The sequence below is a fragment of the Punica granatum genome, chromosome 8 (assembly GCF_007655135.1).
Source record: "Punica granatum isolate Tunisia-2019 chromosome 8, ASM765513v2, whole genome shotgun sequence".
In the NCBI taxonomy this organism is placed as follows: domain Eukaryota; kingdom Viridiplantae; phylum Streptophyta; class Magnoliopsida; order Myrtales; family Lythraceae; genus Punica; species Punica granatum.
In genome coordinates, this window is record NC_045134.1 from 8,258,497 (window position 1) to 8,282,276 (window position 23,780).

The window sequence follows — 23,780 nt, forward strand, 5'->3', positions numbered from 1 at the left end:
GAAAATCTCAGTACATGCGCTCTTTAGTTCTTTCATAGGTTACTGCATATTTGAGTTACGAAACTGTAGTCTGCAGAGGGAATTAACACGACGACGATATCATTTCATTGACGGCCCAAAAATGCAAGCCAACGTAATTTCTCTGTCGTCTGTAATCGATGCGATACGAACTGCAAGTGGGTGATTGCTCTTGAGTTCGGAGAGATACCTTAATAGCGAAGAAGATATGATTGCGATAATTATTATATTGGTCCTAGGATATTGAATCGAGAGCCCCTATTGTGGACTGCCGTCAATCATTTTCAGACCCAGTTGATGCCCCTAACAATAGACATCAACCTGTGTAAATCAGATACACTTGCGTTTATCTTTTACTGATTAAAGGTATGAACGTGAACTGTTGCCTTCCAACAACACACGGCATTATTGGACTCTGGTTCTTAGGAATTGAGAAAGTTGTATCCGAATCTCAATATGAGGATGCGATTTCTCAAATTCAATAATGCAGCCTCTGTTAATAACTTAAATTCTATATTAATATCGCACAAATAAATAAAAAAATTTATATTAAGTGTGTCTAGCTTGAGGTATATTATGCCAGTCCATATAACACACGGGTAGCGGACGATATCGTAGCTGCTCTATGCATGTGACTCGTTCTCTTAACACTAGCTTGAGATTATAACGAGGATGGTCTTAAAAAAAAAATTATTAGGTCTATATCTTTTGTTATTAAAATGTTTCAAGGACTTCAAATCAATTTTATTTAAAGACGCAAGAGATGATGTCGTTTTCATTCACATGAAGGATCGATCCATAAGACGCTCGAAGCAAGAATAGAAAACAAGGAAAAATCGTCTCTAGAATTATTTAAATACAGAAAATTACGAAAGATATGATTTTATCATGAGGAATGAACTGAACTTAGACAATCTTGGAATAATTCCTACATCTTCGTTAACTCAATAATAAATAACTTAATCCGATATTCATTTAATCATCACTTGCGCTGCAATGGGCCAACTAGTAGTAAATCGACTATTTCTCTCAATGAGTTTAGTACAAAAAATAGACATGAAAGTTAAATAAAGATATATAAGTAATTTCCGAATAAGAATCAAACTTAAAATCTTACGTGTATTATTATATTATAATCTCATCCCGGTTTAATGGGTAATTTAAAGGGGAAGAAAGAACTGAAAATTCCATAGGGATGGGACCCACTCCCTTAAATTTGCCAAATTGGTTGACAGAAAGGACAAAGACAAATGAGTCCCAAAATTTCCCCTATAAATCCCAATTGAAATCCATCTCCCAAAACCCCTCTTTTCTTCATTCATCGCAACAATATCTTTGCCTCTCCATTTCCTTCCATCTCTTTCACAAGCATTTCCACACACAATCTTTCTCAAACACAACTGCTCCCCTTTCTTGTTTTTCTTCTTTTGTCTTTAGATCCTCTAAAGGCGCCCGCATGGCCCGACCACAACAGCGATATCGCGGCGTTCGGCAGAGGCATTGGGGATCTTGGGTCTCCGAGATCCGCCACCCTCTATTGTGCGTTATTCTTATTTGTCCAAACTATACATTTCATTCAGTTTAACAATGCGACTCGAACGGCAACTAGCAGTTATCGGTACTCGCGTTACAGTAACACTCTTTCCAAATTAACCGAAAGAAAGTCGAACCTCACATGATTGCCAGTCCATCTTAAGCAATATTTTCTTACTAATGAAATGCTTCGTGTTCTTCAGGAAGACTAGGATTTGGCTCGGGACATTTGAGACAGCAGAGGATGCAGCTCGAGCCTATGACGAGGCGGCGCGGCTAATGTGCGGGCCCCGGGCTCGGACCAACTTCCCGTACAACCCCAATGCGACACATTCATCCACCTCAAAGCTACTCTCAGCAACCCTAACTGCTAAGCTCCACAGATGCTACATGGCCTCCCTGCAACTGACGAAGTCCTCATCTCCCCAAGTAGAGCCCCAGAAGCCCGCGGCCTCCCACGTATCATCAGTGAGCAGCAATCTCGCAACTCCAGTAAAGTTCGAGGACGAAAAGGTCAAGTTCTTGCCCGACCAGAGGAGGCAAATGGTGCCATTTGTTCAAGAGATAAAAGCAGAGGAGGAGGTCACAGGCTATCAGTATCACCAGCAGCAGTTCAGCTTCAAGCCACTCGAGGACGACCACATCGAGCAAATGATCGAGGAGCTTCTCGATTACGGGTCGATTGAGCTGTGCTCTAGTGTAGCTTCCTAATTAGGATTCAAGATGAGTTCTGTCTCTGCATTTTTCTTGGTAAAATTACCCCCTAATTACCCATTTAACCCCCACCAGTCACCACCAATTTCTTCACCTGACCATTTCCAGAGCAAGTGTCCTGCTTTTTCCCACAAGAAGGCCATTTCCTAGAAGGGTAGAGTCACAAATTCTCCTAGGTTGAATATTTTGGAAGATGCTGTATAATTTATAATATATATGTATAGTTGTACTATTATTATGAAAATTATTTATAATATTTATCATCATGAGCTTTATTGGCTACATAAGTAATGTTGGCTGCATAAATTTTCAAACAAGGTTGAAAATTGAGAAGGGTGCACATGAGAAGACTGGCCAAAAATGACATGGACAATATGAATTCCAGTTGGATACAGACAAACGATGTTTCTTTGAGCCGCACACAAGTTACATATCTGAAAAATTAACATGACATGATACTGATATCGATTAAAATAGACTATACGCTTTTGTAGCGCGTACTGACATATTTTTCCTCCATGACAGAAGGGGAATAAATTATGGCCCTATCAATGGATACTAAGGTCCAAGTTGTGATCCCAAAAAGATAAAAACAGGAAAAAAAAAAAAAGAGATTTAGTCACAAGATTACTGTTTCAGAAGTTGACATCCAAGGCTTCAAGCAGTTTCCTTTCATATTATTTTCCCTGCAAGATTCGAAATTTGGTCCCCTATATGTCATGCAGTGGCTTTTGGGTGTAGTTTTAGGAATTTTCTTTGCCTCTCCTTTCGATACCTTAGATAGAGACCGTCAATTTGATTTTCACATAATGTAGAATCTCTACAGCTCTGATAATCATACAATCTGCGGTCGCTTTTACTCAATTGCTCATTATACTGACGATTTCACCATCTTTACATGCATCAAGTGAGTTTTCAGAACAATCATTATCATGATTGTATTAGCCCGATATTACTTCCGTTGGTACTATGATGCATATGATTGGTCCAGTAGGAAGCTACATATATTACTATGTTCTTTTTTCACCAAGATGTGGATAATCTTGGGGATTGACTGGTAAAGTTGGTTAAAAATGTTTTGCTTGTCCCTTCCATTTATATGTTTATCAGTAATTAGTGAATTGATGCCTATCTTTCGAAAGCTTCTTCGGTAATCCTATCTTCAAATTGAACAATAAATACTTTTGCTTGAGAGTGACATGTGCACACATATAAATATATATGTGATGCTCATTATAATTCATTTTTGAAGAGCATTATTGAAAAATCAACACTCTTCCTTGTGAATGCAGAAAATCTATATTGGGAGAGTTTTACTCTTAGTGGGGCGACTCGGCTCGATTGAATTAGTCGGGGTTTAATTGGGCTTTCGAATACCAGGATTTACACCTAAAAATCAACACTCTTGTCTTACCATTAGGAGTTTTATCGTTCCAATTTTGGGCAGAAACTTTTTTTTTAATCTTCTAATTATGGATTTTTAAACCTCAATAAAAAGGTCGGGCATTTACTTGAGCATTGTTCTTATCATATTATTCGATCTTAACTGTATCATATGATTCATATCAGCCGATATTCGATACCAATTGTCGAGACAAATTAACTTCTTGAATTGTGGAGGGGTATATCTTCAATTAAACAACATGCCCGGGGAATCGAGTTCCAAGGTTTTTTTATAAGGTTTATGTTTTTGACCTTAATAAGAGTCAATCAGTATGTTAATCGAATTTGGCCCCTCTTCCCTATACAAATATTAAACATAATATATATGTTTCTTTGCTCTTTGGGCATTGGTGGCCCATCTCTTTCAATGGAGTACGCATGATTAATTGCTCGCCTGTTTGGGAATTGATTTTGTTCCCCACAACCATCAAAGGGTTAAAGTTGCTTTAAACCTCATCATTTTGTGTTACCTTTTTATTCAGCAAAGGGGAGGGTTAAAAATCATATGGCATCTTAGTGAGTTTACTATCATTAGGAATTTGAATACAGAGGGGACTGCCAAAATTCACCTGACCAACCACTTCCCTCATCCCAAGGAGTATCTTTGCCCCTTCCTCTCAATTGCTTGGAGATTTAGGAATTAGGGAATCACAACTGTTTATGATTAGGATTCTCTAACTCCTCCATTGTTATATGTTCAATTAACTTATTCTCAACTTTTCTCGACAGATTTACACTCAACGAAATTAACTAGCCCGCATTTGGCAACCAATCAAGAGTTCATAAAACTCGACATTCCTACAGGGTTCCCTGAAATACTTATTATCACAAGTATTCTCTCTCTCTCTAGCTATTGAGATCTAAAATGCATGAAATTAAATAGTTGACTATAAGCAATCGTATTCACCCGGAGTTCCTTATTGAACACTAAAGATATTTGGTTTGTCATTAGAGAGCAGTCTCAGAACGGTTGACAACACAACCATTTGGAAAGTAAATGTGCCTTACCAGTAAATCGCCTCTGTTAAAATTCTTATATTAAACCTCAGCCAATAAAACTTTACATGAAAATTTAGAAGATCGCTTGGAAAAAGGTATTTATCATACTCTCATTTGAAATAATTGTATCATGGAATTTTCTGATTATCTTGTACACTAGTTATAAATGGGGAGTTTTCACCATTTTGGCACAAAAATGCATAGTAAATCTATTCCCCTTAACAACGGAATACACTTTACTGAGTTTAAGAAGAAAGCAAAAGCTAGCACGGGATGGGAGTCAAAGGAGGGATCTCCATGATCCTCCTCAGAGGGGGAAAAAAAAAAAGCAGTCAAACCCAATCATGGTGTATAGAATTTCATGTGGAAATGTTGGGAAGGAGGGACAAGACAAGTAAGGGTTCGTTTGGTTTTTCGATTAGGGAAATTCTAATATGATATTGAGTTACGGTGACACACTTAGTACTTTAATTCAAATATTTAATATTTCAGTTCAAGTATTTAGTACTTTTACTGTTTGTGATGGATATACAAAATACTAAACACTTCAACCATAATACTAAACATTTAAATTGAAAGCAAAAGTAAAAAATACATGTACTAATCACGATTAAAGTAGTAAACACTTAAACTAAAGTACTAGACGCTTGAATTTAAAGCACCAAAAATGTTATGGTGACTCGATGTCATGCTAGAAGGACCCTTTGAATTATAATCTAACTTTATTCAACTCAACTCTATTCTTCCTCAAATTTAATATTATAATAATAATTATTTTATCTTTTTTTCTATTTAATAATAAGTTCTCAATCGTACTTTTTTCTAACCATTTTTAAAATTAATTCTTTAATAATAATTTTTTCATCAACTTTCACATCTATACATACATACATACATATATATATATTATCATATATCAATATATTGATCAACACTTGCAATTATTGCATAAAATCAAGTTGAGTTGGATAATTTATCCAACTCGAAAACCAAAAGCAAGCTAATCGATGTTTGGTGTGTTTGATTTTAGAATTAAGTAGAGTTGAGTTTTGATTTTAATTGGGTTGTAATGATTGTGTTGTTGAATTATGAGAAAAAAGTATGAAAAAATAGTAAATAGTTGAGAGAAATAATGATTGTGTTGTTGAATTGCGAAAAAAATAATGGATAGTTGAGCTAATTTAGTATTAAAAATTTAATTAAATGGTTAAAAAAATTAAAGAATAAAGGAAAAGTAATAATTGTGTTGTTGATTTTTGTTGTGTAGTAAGTATAGTTAAAATTTTAAAAACTTAATTATAAAATGAAACGGGTGTATTTTTTTTACTTTCTTTAATTTCTTTCACAGAACATGAAACTAAATAGTAGTTTGTGTCCTTTTAATGGGACTCATCATTTGGTTTTTAGATGCCTTGGATCAAGAGATGGAGAGGCATGCAAGAATCCAAAAGGACAAAGAAAAGGTTGGTGGCCTAATCCCCTGGAAAAAGCCAAAAAACTTTCAACCCCTTTCAGGTAGCCCCACCAATACAAATAAGATCGTAAACATAATAGCATCAACAAAAAAAAAAAACGAAATTCGTTAATGGTAAATTTCATGAACCTAATAATAATAATAGTAATAAAAAAGAATGGAATATATAAGAGCATTAGAAGTTTAACTAATAAAAACTATATATGAAATCTCTTGATTTTTTTATGAAAGTATCTGTCATTATATTACATTCATCTTCTTAAAAATGAAGAACTTAAACTTTTGTGTTGTTTCTTTAGTTGAGCAGTAGATATTTTTCTATAGAGAAAGACTTAACTAGTCCTGTCTTTTTATCATATATTTATATATATTTATGTGGAAGCTACATAGAGTTGTTTGGGTTCATGGCACTTCTCTATTTATGTTTTTTCTCCTTCAGGTTCTATTCGGACCATCCCTTCACATGGAATGAGCATGTGCATGCTATCGTCCACACATGGGTCTAACCACTCCTCAATCCTTGTAATATATGGAGACAAATTTGTTAGGGAGTCCTTGTCCCTCCCTCTAGAAAAATCTTCATATCTTGATTTAAAGTTATACCATATACCTTCGGATAGTTACTAAGTCCATCGAATGCATATACGAACATCAGCTGATGTTCATATTCATTTGATGTAGACAAATGAGGTTAGGGCTTAAGGGATGATCAACCCCTTACACATTTTCCATTTGTGCGACGTAGTTAAGGATTGATAAGGCATCGGGATAAGTCTGAAGCATGCGAGAAACAGATGCCAGGGATAAATTGATTAGGTAAGATACGTGGTTCCTACACTATATGTGGTCGAGATTCAAGTAAAATGAGCACATGAAACTTGCTTAGGAAATTAATTTAGCATGGAAGCCACACATATTCCTTGTGAATGGTGATCACAGAGCGCAAAGAGACTTGTTAAGAGGTTGATCTCATGATAAGATTCGAATTTCACTGCACCTATTAACTTATAATTTTCTATTTAGAGAAATGTCTAGTTATTTATAAGTCAAGTGAAAATTTAATAAGTTTAAAACCAGCTTTCTACGTTAGAAACGGCGCAACTACATGAACATATTCATATAAATTGGATGAAAAATTTTAAACCGAGGAATTGTGTTTGCGGGAATTACAAACCTTTGAGAATTGGGAGATCCATTTTCAAGAAAGTGCCGCGGTCCCCCATTCTTTTTGCTGTCTTACCATACTAAATAAATTTCATAGATTCACCCTTGGGAATTAATTGAAAGTTGCCCGGTACCCGCTTTATCAATCAGCCTGAACTTTTATGTGCTGTGTTGCAATCATAGCAATGTCTCAATTTTGCATAGATCGGATAATCATCAACAGAGTGCCTTTACATAAAGTGTAAATCATAAGGAGTAGAAAAAAAGGCGTGGGCTATTATTAATTGGTCAAATGCATTTCCCCTAATGTTAATAAAAAATTATCGGGACACAGTACCCATATAAACTCCTAATTATGGCTTATACTACTCATAGTTAATATGCAGATATATACGCACAAACAGTATATATTTGAAATTTGAGAAAGGGCGTTTCATGCGATAACGCTTACCCTCAACGTGAAAATAATTAGAAAATTTTTAGCATGGGATACTAAATAATGTCCTATGGTGGGACATATATATTTTTTTTCATCCTTTAAGTATTAAAACTTATACTTTAACCCATAGTTTTTTCAACGTCTTTATAATATCATCGGGTCACATTCCAAAACAATCAAATATGTTGAGAATGATGATGTGTCGCATGTAAACGCCAACACGCGTCACAATTACTACCCAACTCTTTAACTGTTCCTACCCGTACTAAGACAAACCTGACCAGACCCAACTTTTTTTTTGGGGGGGGGGGACTAAACGGCTTTCAAGAAAATCGGTGTAATATAAGGCCGTTCATAATTAAATCGGCTTGGATTTATTGGTCCAATTCGTAGACTTGGTTTGAACATTTAGTTATTATTATGAAACACCATCGTCAGCCATGACTTCTACCATCTCCAGAGAATAGAAAGACAGACTGAGGTTTTCCTTGGAGAATTACAACTGAATGAAACAATACATAATCGAGTGGATCAAATGAATGAATTTAGTCATATTATGATTAAGTTTCATGAATGGTTTATGTCTGGTCATGCTCCTACTTGCTAACGACAACCATTGGCGGTTGTCTTGTCGTGCAAGTGGACGGAGATCGGAATTGGACGAACACAGCACGACATGACGCAAATTTATTAAACGGAAATAAGATTGTGGAAGGGAAATGAGATTGTTGCAATAAGGTTTAACATATTTTAAAGATGACGAATGTCGTTGTTGATGGTAGCTTTCGGTGAACGGACGGCTGTGTTTTTTTTTTTTTGCAGTTGTTCGCGAAAAAGAGTTTCGAGGATAAAATAACTTCCCCAATTTAACTTCCTGAAAATATTGACTGTTATTTTTTTATGGGAATCACTATCCCTAAAATTATGGAATTAAAAAAAGCAAATTAAGTTTAGGAAAAAATGCAAAAATAATAATAATGAAAAATACGGTTCTTGTAAACCGAGATTTACCTCTAACTGCCATTTTACAATTACTCGATGTTATCCCTTTAACTAGAATTGCTTAAGCGGATTATAGAATAGGTCAATGCCAATATATAAATATATGAACCTATCAGTTTTTCATCAGGGTCCTAAAAATTGCATAAGTAGAGAATACAATTGGCCAGAGCCAATGTATAAATACATGAACTTATCAGTTTTTCATCAAGGTCCTTATAATATCTTAAGCGGATTAAAAAATTGGCTAGAGCCTATATATAAATGTACGAACTCGTCAATTTTTCATCAGGGTCTTATTCAATGATGCTTTTGTTTTCCCTCCTAAAGAAATTTATATTCCTAAGACTATTTATAACCCAAATGAGCTCCAGTAGACATTACAATTCGCTTGAGCCAATATAAATAAACAAAATAAAATATAGTTTTATTCCAAATATTTGTTTCTATCAGATGGTGGTCATCATTGTTGTATTCATAAACAACTAAGACTATAAACACGATCAAAATATGAAGACCAGCTTTGACAAGTCATTCTCAATCAAAATCAGTATTGCTTGAAATCTTTAAGATTAAATTTTACTCTCTCCAACTAAAGCAATTTAGATCCATAACTGGTGCATACTGAAACCGGTCTGACAATAATTAATATTGGCTTGGGTGTATTGATAAATTGACACCAATATAAATATAAATAATTCATATTCATTCCAATATTTTTAGTTTTTATCAGGGTCTTCTTCATTGCTACTTTTGTGAACAACATGCAGTACAAAATAAGAAGAAACTATCGCACCTAAGACATAATTAAACTCTTGAACTATCATATCCCCTCCCTTGTCATTGAACTGAGAAAACCAAGGGAGATAGCCTCCTTTTTCTTTAGATTTCGGATGAATTGTTTAGACTCTTCGATGAGGTTCTTCAGGGAATCCACCTCCAGCTGAATATAATCGGGAAGTTACATGTTGGGAAATTGAAAAAAAATTCATTGATGGCTATCACGTGTCATAGATATATAATATTAGCTCGAGCCAGTCATTTAAACCACCAATGCAAATGATACTGTGATAATAATACATTCGGTTATTATCCAAGTCACCCAGTGTTAGCCCGAACGTATTATGCATATTAGTTTGAGCGAATAAAGCAAAATAGTTTTAGAAAGAAAACTTAACTCAATAAACGAACGAAATATCCTTTGAAAATATCAACTCACAGTATCCCTTAATATCAGAGAGAATCATAAATCAACCCTTGATTTTAGGAATAAAATCATGAGAGGAAACAAAGATGTCGTGCAATGTATTTCGTGAAGATATCTCTTGATTTTAGGGAATATAACCGAGAAGTTATATCATGGGAAAGTGGAAAAAGAAAATTCACGGAGGGCCATAGCATGTTATAGATATACAATATTGGCTTAAACCAATCATTTAAACCACCAAGGTAAATAATAATGTGATAATGATATATACGATTATTCTACAAGTTACCCAGTGTTAGCCCGAACGTAATATGCATATTTAACTTGACCGAATAATACAAACAATTTTAGAAAGAAAAATTAACTCAATAAACGAACGAAATATCCTTGGAAAATATTAAGTCACTGGAAAAATATCGCAAAATATCCCTTAATATCCGAGAATAAAATAAGAAAATCATCATAGCCAAAAATACTAATCGGAGCCCCAAAAAAAATAGAAAGATGAACATGGCCGGCCTTCGGCGAACTCTCCTAGAATACTAAGTGAAGCTTTGGGCCATGACAAGCTTTGACGAAATGAAGCAAAACATGTCGACAGGAATTCTTCGTAATTAAAACCAATTTCTCGTTGCAACATTGGGACGTCTAGTGTCGGGCTCTTTTCATATTGAATGCATCGCGAAATTAATGAGGGAGTTGAAGTTTCAATTTCGGTTAACAAAATTTTCAACTAAGTACAAAGTAATGCGAAAATTGGTTGTTTGTGGAAACAATTTGATGATCGAAAATGCAGAAATCTCTGTATAAATTGCTAGATGATGATCGAACATGGTGATCAGAATTGAAAATTGATAGAATGAACGAATCGAAGAAACTGGTTAAAAAGTGGTATAATGAACCAATGAAAAAGCAAACAGTTGGTTGAATAAATAAGACCAAACGGAATTTGCAAAAAATCTATCGGTTCGGTATTAGTTCGATTAATTAGGGTCGGGTTACACCCATTACCCGATTGCATATTGTCCCAAATGTGGACATGTGTGACGATGTGATTGGGTCATATGTCGGATGAGTGAGGGACGAGTACAAATTAGTGTGGGTAAAAATCGCTACATGAATAGTTGAGGGACTATAATTTGAGGGTCAAAATATGTAAATTATGAATGACTAAAATTTCACGTTGGAGTATCGAATGGATTGGATTAGTATTTCACTATGGGACATTATTTAGTGTCCCGTCTAGATTATAAGAGGTTTATTTAGTACGATTCTCATATGTGAAACTTCGCCCAATGTTCCCAGCTCTATTTTCATTCTTCTAACCTACTAGGCCAAGTACTTCACTTATAACCAAAGCAAATGGTTCTGTCACATTAATGGAGATAAAGGAGATCAAAGTACGCAATTTGAGTCGTTATCAGTTCGGATTGATTTGCAATGTCTACATATGAGTATCGGTTGGTAAGAAAGAGTATAGGCATCAAAAGGCTTTTTGTTCAACTCCCAATCTACAAGCATAAGTGAAGCAGGAACTTTTTAACTAAAAGAAATCTCCTAAAGAACAACGGCTAGGCATATGCGTGTACAACTCGATGTTAGTAGTTTGAATTCTCTAGCATATATGAAATTTTTATGTGATCTGACATAACCAAGACAAATGTGAAATTTGATTTTATTTGACATGTCTGATATAAATATCATATAAATAATATGATAATGTGGTCCACATTCGTCGAGACATCTCCAAAACGAAAGAGAGGATACATTTAAAGTCGATTTAGGAACTAATTTAGTGTTTTCTATTTTTTCTCTTGATGGTATATGTAGATAGACTGATATAAAAAACGAAAAAGTGCCTTTTGCCTATTAAAAGAAAAAGACCCTTCAATCTAATAGGTTCAGTCTAGGCCTAGTTGACGTTATACAAAACAAAACCAAGATAGAGGCCCAAAAGTTCCTAGAAAGCAATCAGATCATCATTGTAATTAATTAAGCAGATCAATGTTTACAATACAATGTAACAAATTAAATAAATGAAAACTGACTGGCCCAAAGAGGAAAATTAGGGGCGATGGGGGCAGCCCACTGGGCTTTGCTTCTCATCATCACTAGCTCTCATGGGCTTCCTTTATGGTAAGCCTTGCAGCCAGCCCATAGACATCCACTGGACCGAATTGGTGTTTACTCGGTGGAACTATGATCTGTGTCCTTGCTAGAAGATCGAGTTAATCGGGAAAATGCTCCCTCGACAACATACTACTAAATCCTATGGACGATGTGGAGAAGTCGAGATATACCGTGAATTCCCTAAATTTATGGTTGGGGAGGGGTCTAATATTCCAACTCTAATGTAGTCAACTGTGAATAGTTTCAACGTAAAAATTAATGTTTGTTCCCCCAATGTTATTGTATGATATTAGAGGCCGCATGACATCCAAGATTTAATCATAGCTAAGGTTTATATAATATGTATACATATATATATGTATAGTGGTTTAAATATATAGCCTTTGGAAGAGCCATTTAGCATATTGTAGCTTAATGCTTTTCGGCTTGCTTTATAGGAGGCCCTACTAGATTAGTTAGCGTGTATTAAGAACCTAACTTTGACAAAAAGAAATTACTAGTTCCCAAATTTTTTGACATGAAGATGGAAAATGATAGAATATATTGGTTTGAACACCGAGAAAGCTGACCAAGAAAACGATAAAAAAAAAACCTTTTAGATTCTATTGTTATTACTTTTATGAGCTACTTACCACAATGATTAGTGTCTTGGTATTTAAAAACTTTTGGAATTTTGCTGGCGTGAATTGTGCATGGAATATGACAAAACAGAATTAAATGAACTTTTTATTTTTAAAAAAAACAAAGCTTTAGGCTGACAAAAACAAAATCCTATTGTAGTTTGAAATTCATTTTGAGAAAAAAGTACACATTGCGCCAAAATCCAGTGTGTGTATATATATATATATATATTAATAATGAGAGCCTTTCGTTGGTGCGAGAAGAAGTTTTCATAGGATATTTAATTAAAATATCAACTCATGGTTCATTGTCCCTTTTATGTCCTCTAAATTAATTAGTCCCAGATTATGAAACATTAAAAGAATTTAAAAATCCTTTTTCATCTCTTTTAATTGTCCTTTCTTGTTAAATATGATTAGTCTTAGGGAATTTAAATAGAAAAGCCTACAAAATGGGGAAATTTAAGAAACTCTTTTACCCGATCCATTTATAAGACTATTTATGTGATCATGTGCAGAGAGAGATCCGTCTTGTATATTTTTTTTGTGCTTGAGTCAATTTTTGTTTGTAGGTTATTGAATTTTATTTGTTTACTTTATGTGGAACTTTTTTGTGAGGTGATAATTAAATAGGTTTACATTTACAATTACCTCTAATTCCGTAAAATTTTATCGGAAGAAAATTATCTAAAGAGATATCATTTATAATTTGAGGATTCTAGAGGATTTTTCACTTGGATAATAAGTAGGAAATGAGGGTTACATATAAAGATAATTGAAATAATGAACCAATTATGGATTTTTCTCATTTTTCGTGGTCTTCATTGTATTTAAAGATTCTAATATTTTATCTATCTACCTAGACTACTCTATATAGTAGAAGGAAGCAATTTATATAATTTTCATAATTCTAAAATTACCCTTTAAAAAATAAAATAGCAAATTTGTAAATCATTAGATTAGAAGGTAGTAAAGGGTAAAAGGTAAACTTATATGATTTCTAACTACTTTCCCCACCACTTCTCCTATTATCTCTTCCCTTTCCATTTCTTCTCTCCCTCTTATTCCTATCTTCCCCCCTCTCTCGTTTCTTCCCTTTACTCTCCCGTGGATTTGAACAAAATATAGATATTTTCTTTAATTCTTTTCCTCTTTATGATTGAAATTATTTAAAGTCTAATTACTCCAAATGAAGAGCTTTTTAATCCTTATAAAGAAAACGATAAATACTATATGTGAGACATAGAGCGAGCATATGCCAGTAATTCAAACATAAGATGAAATTGTGTTTAATACTGTGCGTCGCAAGAGTCTTTCTCTAGTATAAATATAACCTACATGATAGGTTAAAGCTGCAAATTGAATTGATTTATTTATATACTTAAATCTATAACTATATCGATCAATTATAAGTAATTAAAATAGACTCCATCGGTTTTTGCGATGAGAGACCTTCATTTGTGTGAAAAAACTATCATGTAATTAAATTTAATGCCAATTTTATGCGGTTTTGGTTGTTTGTCTTTTTCGTTTCCTATATTAAATAATGTATACAACATATAAACATAAATAAATAAAAAATGCTAATTGCATGACCTTTACTAATAATAAATTAACTAATCTACACTATAGTATATGAACTATATAATCAACCATGATTATCAAGTATTTCTTAAACATATTTACAAGAAAATAACTATAAAAAGAAACTAAGGCCCGCTCAAACATGGGTTTGGAACTAGTTAATAATTGATTAACATTATACATATATTTCGATGTGTCCAAAAGCTCATTGGATTTCGACTAATTCAGTTCGAGTCGGGTCGGTTCACTAAGGGGTAAACTTTTTTCAACGTAGATTTTTTTTATTCACAAGACTCGAACTCGTAACTTTGCAGTAGAATAAGCGTCGAACCACTAAAAACAATCTATCCATGAACGTGCTTACATTAAGCAAACAAAAGGGGGTGTGAACATACGAAGTATAATTAGGAGTTTTGTAGCCACGAAGTGTGTACATTTTGACAAGATTTGAGCCGTAATTAATAATTACCCTGTTTTTAATCGGGGGATGAGTCCCAGTTAAAGAGATTTTGCGGATTCAACACGGACCAAAAAGATTCACGTGATGTGGCAATTTTGAAATTAACGGGCCAAATCTAACGTGTAGTAAAGGACAATGGCGCCATGACAATTCAAAGTCTTTTCCTGCTTGAAGTTTCTCTGATGAAGAACCTATGCTTTTGTTGGTAAGAGACGTCGATTAATGAAAACATAAAAATGTCAAAAGGCTCAAAAGCAAGAACAAGAGAAAGAAAAGAATCTTCCGAGTGGAACACAAAGGAATTTCAAAATGTCGAGCCGTGTATACGTTACTAATTAGATTAACTCTGACGATTCTCTGTATAACTGAGGTTCATGAATCTAATAAGAAATGGAATAATTCATTAGAGATAAGTTATGGATATGAAGCATATCATAGAGCAGAGGGACGCTGCATAAATTCTCATTTCTTAGGCCGACTCTAATGGATTCCATTGCCTATGTATGACTCAAAAGTCTAAACTGGTAGATAACAAATCCAATTATCTTATATACAGAAGTATTTTTCTTTTCATTAATTTTTCGATCCGGGATCCTCAAATCTCAACTGGATTTATTCAATGCGTATGGTTTTATGCCCAATGTGGTAAGTCCATAGGGGGTTTACTTTGACAGTTGACTTGAAATGATAGAGCAGCCTTCATTCCTTTTGAAGACTCTCACAGAAATGGTCAGTCAAGAAAGACCAATGTAGATTCTTCCTCTTCTTTTTGATTACATAACAAATGGTAGTAAGGCTCGTCGGAATGCCGCCATTATTGAAACAAATTGGGTGCTTCATTCAGAAGTTCCGATTAAACAGCCGGTCAGTGAAAGAGACACGGTCACCGGCTAGTACTGTCGGGGAACTCCTTATTCAATTCAAGTGTACATACACGAACCTTTCTTTAAGTCATTCCCCTATGCTTTTTGAGATGGAAAGACAGATGTTTGTGGCATTGCTGGGAGGCTGTTATCACGGCACAAATTTAGCAAAGCAAGCTGGAGGGCAGATTGCTAGCTACTGCCCACGCCCCCCCCCCCCCCCCCCCCCCCCCCCCCCCCCCCCCCCTCAAAAAGCTCATTCTTTTTATTTATTTTATTCTTTTAGGAAATACTTCCATAGTTTCGTATAATGGATATAGATATAGATGTACATGTTACATTTAATTATTTTGTTGATTCTGTCTGTTTGTCCGATCCCGAAAGTGTCCCATCTGGTTCTGGTCCTTCAACATTTATCCCAAATGGGACCAATCTGGTTAGCGTATAATTTTAGGTCCAATTTTTGACATGCGCCACTTGATATCCTAAAACCAAAAGGCCATGATTGACGGTCGGGATATGAGGTGGGATAAGATTTTAAAAATCTTTATCTTATATTTGGACATACTAAGGTTGGGATTGAGTTTGGTATAAGGTGGGATAAAGATTAAGGGAGTTATTCCATTAAGGGATGGGATAAAGATGGATTGAGATTATAATTCAAACGAAAGGACAAAATCCCCTTGGGTTGTCTTCAAATTTTGAAATCATGCCATTTACATAGTAGCAGCCATGGCTAACCCATAGGGTGGCGGTGGTGGCCCGACGGAGACCACCACTGCCCCAGCGAAGTCGATTGGGGCAGTTGCGGCTAGCGTAGGGCCATCACAGATCTCTTCTCTCTTTTCTCTAATTTTTTTTTTTGAAAATTCCGGGCCGTAACTCAACAATCTCGATCCGGATTTACAGTACTTCAGGCTCCATAACTCAACAAATTCATAATTAATAAACGGCTCATATTGGTCCTATTGAGGCACTTGTATTATGACTACTTCCATTATAAAAAAAAAAAAAAGGACCGAAATGTAATAGAACTGCAGGATGAATTTGGACCGTTTTAGACGACAGTTTCTTTCCATTAATGTTCCAGTTTCGTCATACGAATAAGTTATCCAATACGATGAATTTCCTCGGATTCTTCTCGTTTGAGTTGGACCGGGAGAAAAGCAGCACCAATTATAAAAAAAAAATTATCGAAAAATAGGAAGGCTCCAGATCGAATGCCTTGCCATTTTTTCAAAGGGTCAGGCTGGTCTACTTTGCTAGCTATAACTGCTGTATAGCTGTACGATGATATGATCAATCATTCCAAGTATCTTTGTCCTAATTTTACGTTCACCAACACGCGTTTTCCAAAGTCTAATCGACATAATAAACCTCAGATAATCGGGAGACTTGAGGGATCATCAATCACGCAGGTTTTAACTTAAATTTTTTTCCTAATTTTTGTTGTTGGTGATTGATTTTCTTCTTTTCTTTTTAATATTGAAAAATATTGACCAGCTAGACACGAGAAGACAAATCATCACCAAATAGCGGAGGATCAGAGTTGCCCCGATGAATTAGGTTGTATATATTTATCGTCTATTGCAAGGGTTTAGGATCTGCCTTATCATACGGATGAATGCGACAAGTGTCCTAAATAATATGCCAAAGCCAGCAAGTTCACTCCCTTATCTAAGCTAGCTACAATGGAATTACATTATCTACTAATATTTTTATAATATTTAATTATTCTTAATATTTAGCTCGTTGAAATGGTCCTCTTTGAAATACAATATGGTTGGTTTGGTAGCTGAAATGACGGTTAGTACACACTCAAATTCGAATCAATGTAAAGTCATATAAGAAAATACTCTTTGTTAAATGACTTGATCGATAACAATTTTTAAACAGATTCATTTGCCTTCTAAACTTGTAGGGCATTCACGTGGGATGTTATGGCGATTAGTTTGGACGCACCCAAACATCGGATGGTGGCTGTTACTTCCACTTTAAGGTGGCTAACAATGGTACCGGTGCCATGAACTGGCCGACGATATTCGGAATCTCACATTGGGGATCGAAAAGGGCAATGCCACTGGTGGCGGCAAGCGGGTTAGAAGAGTCTGTTCGAACATGTGGAACGATAACGACTTCCTAATTAGCACGCAATTACTCTCCTGCAGATGGAGAGTATATATCGCACTACGAACGAACTTTAATATGGAATTATGCACCCCCTTTTTAGTGTTGCAGGGAAAGAAAGAAGAGAAAATGATTGTTGAAAGGGAGATATGCATGAGAAATAATATTGATGATGATGATGATATTAACCTCTCAAGCTAATTAATATATGATTTTTGGTAGGAAGATAATCCAAAGTGATTTTGTTTGGTAGGCCCTCACGAATTGGATATGAAGTGTAAAGGGGAAGGATTAGTTAAGGGGGTAGGATCGATGGAAGTCTTTAAGAATCATGGCACATGGGTGGGCCTCTCTCTTCTTATTCCTTATGAGCTTCCCCTTGGAATCATACTAATAAACAAATAATCCATGCAACCACTTCGATTCATAATTTCCATCAAGACTTTGGTCTCTTTTTTCTTTTCATTTTGTTCCTTTTTTCAATTTGGGATGTTGAAATTCTTAGTAAGGCTTTCTATGTTCTTTCTATCATTCGTTCTTGTAATTGTGGGTCGCACTTTCCCTGTAATTGTTTTTTTTTGTTATAAGAAAATTCTATGAAGTCATTGGTACATGATTATGAATAGAAAATAGAGCAAAATAAAAATACATATAAATTTTATTGACTATATTTAAACTCACGAGCTTCTTGATTCTGAGTCGGCATTCTATGCCACTGCCCTAAAGACTCCATTCTCACAATTGAACTGATTTAGGGCGGGATTAAGGGTGAGAATGTCAGTTTGCCTCTTGTGGGAGACAGAAATATACAACAATGGCGGATAAATTCGGGTTGTTTCCACATCGAGATAAGTGACCGATTGATTTCATCGCTACTTGTACGTGCTCCGATCATATCCTTAGGCCTTTTATGGCCTCTCAGCTCTCCTAATCACGTCTCGAGGTGTTTCTAGACGCATACTGGTAAACTGATCAATCCATAAAAAAGAAAGTGTCTTAAAGTCGACGGATATCACGAAGTACTACGATACATTAAAACATGTTAGACTTTTATTTGATCACTGAAAAGACTCGTGTCCTCAATTCTGTTCTTACAATTGGTTAGATATACCGTATTGCGTACAGTACGGGGACCATTAAATAGTTTTCATTTTCAATTAACATTAATATTGTGGCCGGTTCTTGGGAAGGCAAAACGAGGCATCATTCGACAAAGAAAATAAGTACTGGGGCCACTTGGTCTTATAGGCATTGATGACATAACGATGATTGCAATGTTTAATATTTCTCCTTCGTACTACTTCTCATGACGATCGTACTTTCTACTATATGTGGATCAAGCTTATAATAGGAATTAATTAACCAGCCCGCTTAATTTTCTGATATAGTTACTCGAGTAAGTTATACATATTGATTCAGTCGATAAAAAGATCACTGCAAAAACACTTGCTCTCGACTTAGAATTAAAAAGAAAAAAGAAGATAGTTCTAAAATTCGATACTTATTAGAGGAGATTTCGCATTCATTTACTTCCCATATTATATATCTTATAGGGTCTAACCTCGCTTGTAATTAATGGATGACTTTCAATTAGCAGCCTTGTATTTTGACTTTTTTTTTGGTATGATTTGTAAGAATGCTATCTGATTTATGAGGCAGAAAATTACATCCATTATGACCCCATTTTCAATGAAATTTGGAGGGGCTGTACATGCATTTATTTATTTATTTATTATTATTTTTGTTCTTATGCCATCTCCTATGAGCATATAACTGTTTAATCTGACTGGGTCCACTGATGACTCAAGATCTTGATTAGTAAATTATCTGCTGCTTCCTATGTTGCTGCAACATATAACCTTTATCTAAGGATAAAATCTTTTGACTGGGTTGGGAATTTGATTACGTTAATTGATTCATATTATAAGATGTACTGACTTTGACACGGTACATATATTTGTAGCTGAAGTATTGTTATGGGTAAACGACTTTTTTGGTTATGAGAAAGGCTTGATTATGACATTAATTAAGAAATAAATCGAGTCAATTATGACTTAAATTCTTGCTGATCCATCTAATAAGTACTTAATCAATTAACTAATGACCTTATTCGTAGTGATATGTATGAATCACAAAATTGGACTCTCGTCCTTATTTCGTAATGTAAAAGTTTCATATTTGATTCTCATGATGAGATTATCCATACTCATTTATTAAGTGTTCTGTAATTTTGTATTAGATCAAGAGCCTCCCTCGTAATTATATATATATATGAAAAAGCTTAATCTGCGAAATCTTTTTATCTTTAAATTTTTTGGTTTCTTCAAAAGTAGAAATTATAATCAACTTGGTCCAAGAGGACTTCCGCACATACTGGTTAACACGATTGACTTCATCAATTAATGATCTGGGGCAAAAGACAGAATAAATACAAGTCGTAGTTCGGGACACATATTACGAGTGCGTTTGGATTTAGAGTTGAGTTGACTTGAGTTTTACTTTTAATTAGTTTGTAATGATTGTATTGTTGAATTATAAGAAAAAGTATGAAAAAGTAATGAATAATTAAGAAAAAATAATGATTGTGTTGTTGAATTGTGAAAAAGTAATAAATAGTCGAGAGAATTTAATATTAAAAATTGAATTGAATGATTAAAAAAAATTTAAAATTTAAAAAGTAATAATTACGTTGTTGAATTGAAAATAAGTGGAGTTAAGTTAAATTTTTTTAAAAAAACAAATACACTACAGTTTTTTCTCAATAATTATATATATATATATATGTTACGAGGAATATCTCGACTTTTTCCGACTAATTCACACGATATTCACATGACAAGCATATGGCATATTTTTTCCGTGTGTACCCTAGTATCTAGCTAGAAGCTTAACGGGTATCGACTAATTTAATTCGAATCGGATTAGCTTACTAACAGAATGAGAATCTCGCACCACCACTAGGCCAATATTTTTTGTACTCAATATTACATCAAAAGTTTTTTGTTTAAATTTCTTTTCTGAACTCCTGTATTTCGAAAAGTTCGTTTTGGTTCCTGTTTATATAGATTGGAGGGAAAAGGGAGGATTGGGGAGGAAGTTCTATGAGAGAGAAAAAAAAAATTCGTACAACTTTTTCTTTCTTTTCTTTGCATTCATTTCCTCGATCAAAATGGAGGGTAACATAATTCATAGCTCAACTTCACATCGATCGCGCATCGACTCTCTACTGATTGGATTCCAAACAGAGAAGTGTTTCTCTCTCTCTATATATATATGTGTGTTGATTTAGAACCATATCTATATTTCGATGGGGGCGGTGCAATACAAGTACAAGAGACTTGTACCTCACACGTACACGATTGTAAAAGCCAGTTGGCAAATTAAATAGAGCGGACTCACAACACAAAGAATTAAATCGTGTCTGAAACAAAGGAATTGATTTATGAGGTGGATTGATAATGCTAAAGACATGGCTATCGTTGCTTAAAACGATCAATTGTTATGAGATCTTTAAGGAACCGGCCGGGCCATGACATGTCTATCAATTACTTCTCACAGCCTCAATCTCATCTAACTCCTCATATATAGAGTTTCTGCAAAATAGTTGTCAAATCGATTTTGATGGTTTTCTGATTTGTTTCTTAAAATGACGGTGGGTTCGGATTTTAATGGGACAAAAAAATAACAATTCATATAGCGCAACCGCGTACGTTTTTGTATGTCAACTAAGATGTTTCAGACTTAATTCTCATATCGATATTACTCGTGCTTTTTTATTAGTTATTATAATTTTTATTTTATCGTATACTAATCATGTGCCTCTTTTGTAAAATAAATAAATAAATATTCAATTTACTCTAAAAAACAACTATTGATTCAAGCTGTCGATACTTGGTTCCCTTAATTAGGAATTTGGGTTTTAGCCTTGTGAATGAAAAAAATCAATGAGTGAGAGAATGTCGCCCTTTCATAGACCGATTTGACCCGTACTGAATTACTTCGGATTCACTTAACTTTCGGATATTAGGTTGTAAGGGGAGGAAAAATAAAAAGAATTAGATACGCATGAAGGAGCAATTTGCAGGTCAGGATTGGCTATTAATTATTAGACACATTTTTTTTTTCTTTTTCTTTTGCCAGCTGTTTTAGGGAAGATCATATTAATAAACACATGTCATGTTTTGAACTGAAAAAGAGACCAATGTCCCCAGAGACAAACATAGATGGAACAAAGAAAGTGACATTTCCTAAGCCACTAATCAGTTGAAATTTACAAGCTAGAAGATAATGTTTGTGAGTTCCAATCCATTAATCGATTGAATATAAGTGGTACCAATTGTGTCCCTCGAGGATTTTTGGTATTGTACCCAAATATATTTCTCGGCCTCTCTTGATTTGTTTTTTTTCAATGTCCCATCCTTTTTTGCTTTGATTTGGCACTTGCTTTTACGGGCTTGACTCTCAATTATTGCATATATTTTAGCGGAATAGGTGTATGTGAGTCGCAGGATCATCGAAAAAACATGAATTTCAGCAATGGTTATACTTTGTCAAAATCTGGCAATCTTTGGTTCTGCCCCTATGAAATATTTTGTTATCAGTAATTTAACGATGATAAATTCAAGATTAGAGCTGGAAGCAAAGAGCATGATGCATGCTGGGGTTTTTCTTTTACTTTTTCAGTGAGGTGAAAAAATGTCCCTAATCTATCTATTGATCGGACTAATTCTCACTTGAACGTCAAATTAGCCCTCGGCCTTTCACAACAATAATAATTTCAATAAGTTCCAAATTTGTACAATACATGTTTAACTTACCCACACAGGATATAATTGCCCACATATATCGTATCTCGTACGTGGTTGACCAAATTTTCAGTGTAGTACATGGAAAAGGTGAAAAAAAAAAATAGGTGAGCCAATACATAAACTCACATACAACTTTATTATACTCAATTCAATTTTTAACACTAAATTCTCTCAATTATTCATTATTTTTTTACACTTTTTTTTTCATAATTCAACAATACAATCATTACAATCCAATTAAAATCAAAACTCAACTCAACTCAATTCTAAAACCAAATACACTATAAGCGATTCGTCACTTCTTTCATTTGAATAAGGTCTCGGGACGTTCGAATCTTATGAATGAAAAAAAATTCACGATGAGAGAGATTTATCCCGTAGTAAGCTGATCCGATTCAAACTGAATAAATCAAGACCGGTTGAAATTTTGAATAACGGAATACAACACCAAAAATATTTCTCTTCCATTGGGGGTCCAAAGCGAGAGGGTTAATTCAATTTGGCTGATGAACGTGGGGAACAGAGTGGACAAGCAGTGAATGCACTCAATCTAAATACACGATGCTTGCTGACTTGTACACCCTCACGTCCACGAAATTGATTCTCACATCGTATCGTGACATTGCCGGCTCCAAATTGTGGTCGAGACACGCAAATTCCCTTTCCAATACTAGAAAATCGGTTTACCATAAATAATTTGGTACTCGCGAAATTGTCAGAGATTTCTGCACTTAATTGGGTCATGTATCGTACTCGCGACAGTTTATGACTTGACACTGTTGAATAATGCTTTCTGCTGGGATTGAGAATTTGCTCATAAAGACTGGCATGTCAGGATTTCAACATGTAGCTGGTTACGATAATTCCCGAGCGATTTAGCTTGCAAACCTTGCCCTTAATTGGTCATTGGGATTTTATGTATACTTGAGGAATATTCATCTTGAGCATAGAGGCTGTTTTGTTTGGTTGGATGTAAATTTCGTTTTTTTTTTAAAGAAATTGTCAACTTCACACCTAACATTACACCATTTGGTTATTTTATTTTTTATTTTTGCATAAATCTTGATATCCAAAATCTTAATTGGATTCCGACTAATCCGGTCGAGTCGGGTTGGCCAACTAAGAGGTAAAGTTTTCACAGTATAGATTTTATGCATTAATAAGGACTCAAAGCTAAGACATTTTTTAAACGGAACAA

At 34.6% G+C, this 23,780-nt stretch overlaps 1 protein-coding gene across 1 annotated transcript; it reads left to right on the plus strand.

Annotated features, from left to right (window-relative positions):
• Positions 1–1,315: 1,315 nt before the first annotated feature.
• LOC116187069 (ethylene-responsive transcription factor ERF003-like) lies at positions 1,316–2,534 on the plus strand. Its single transcript, XM_031515656.1, has 2 exons — positions 1,316–1,557; positions 1,755–2,534. The coding sequence occupies exons 1-2, from the start codon at positions 1,475–1,477 to the stop codon at positions 2,260–2,262; spliced, it is 591 nt and encodes a 196-aa protein (XP_031371516.1). The 5' UTR covers positions 1,316–1,474; the 3' UTR covers positions 2,263–2,534.
• The last annotated feature ends 21,246 nt before the right edge of the window (positions 2,535–23,780 follow it).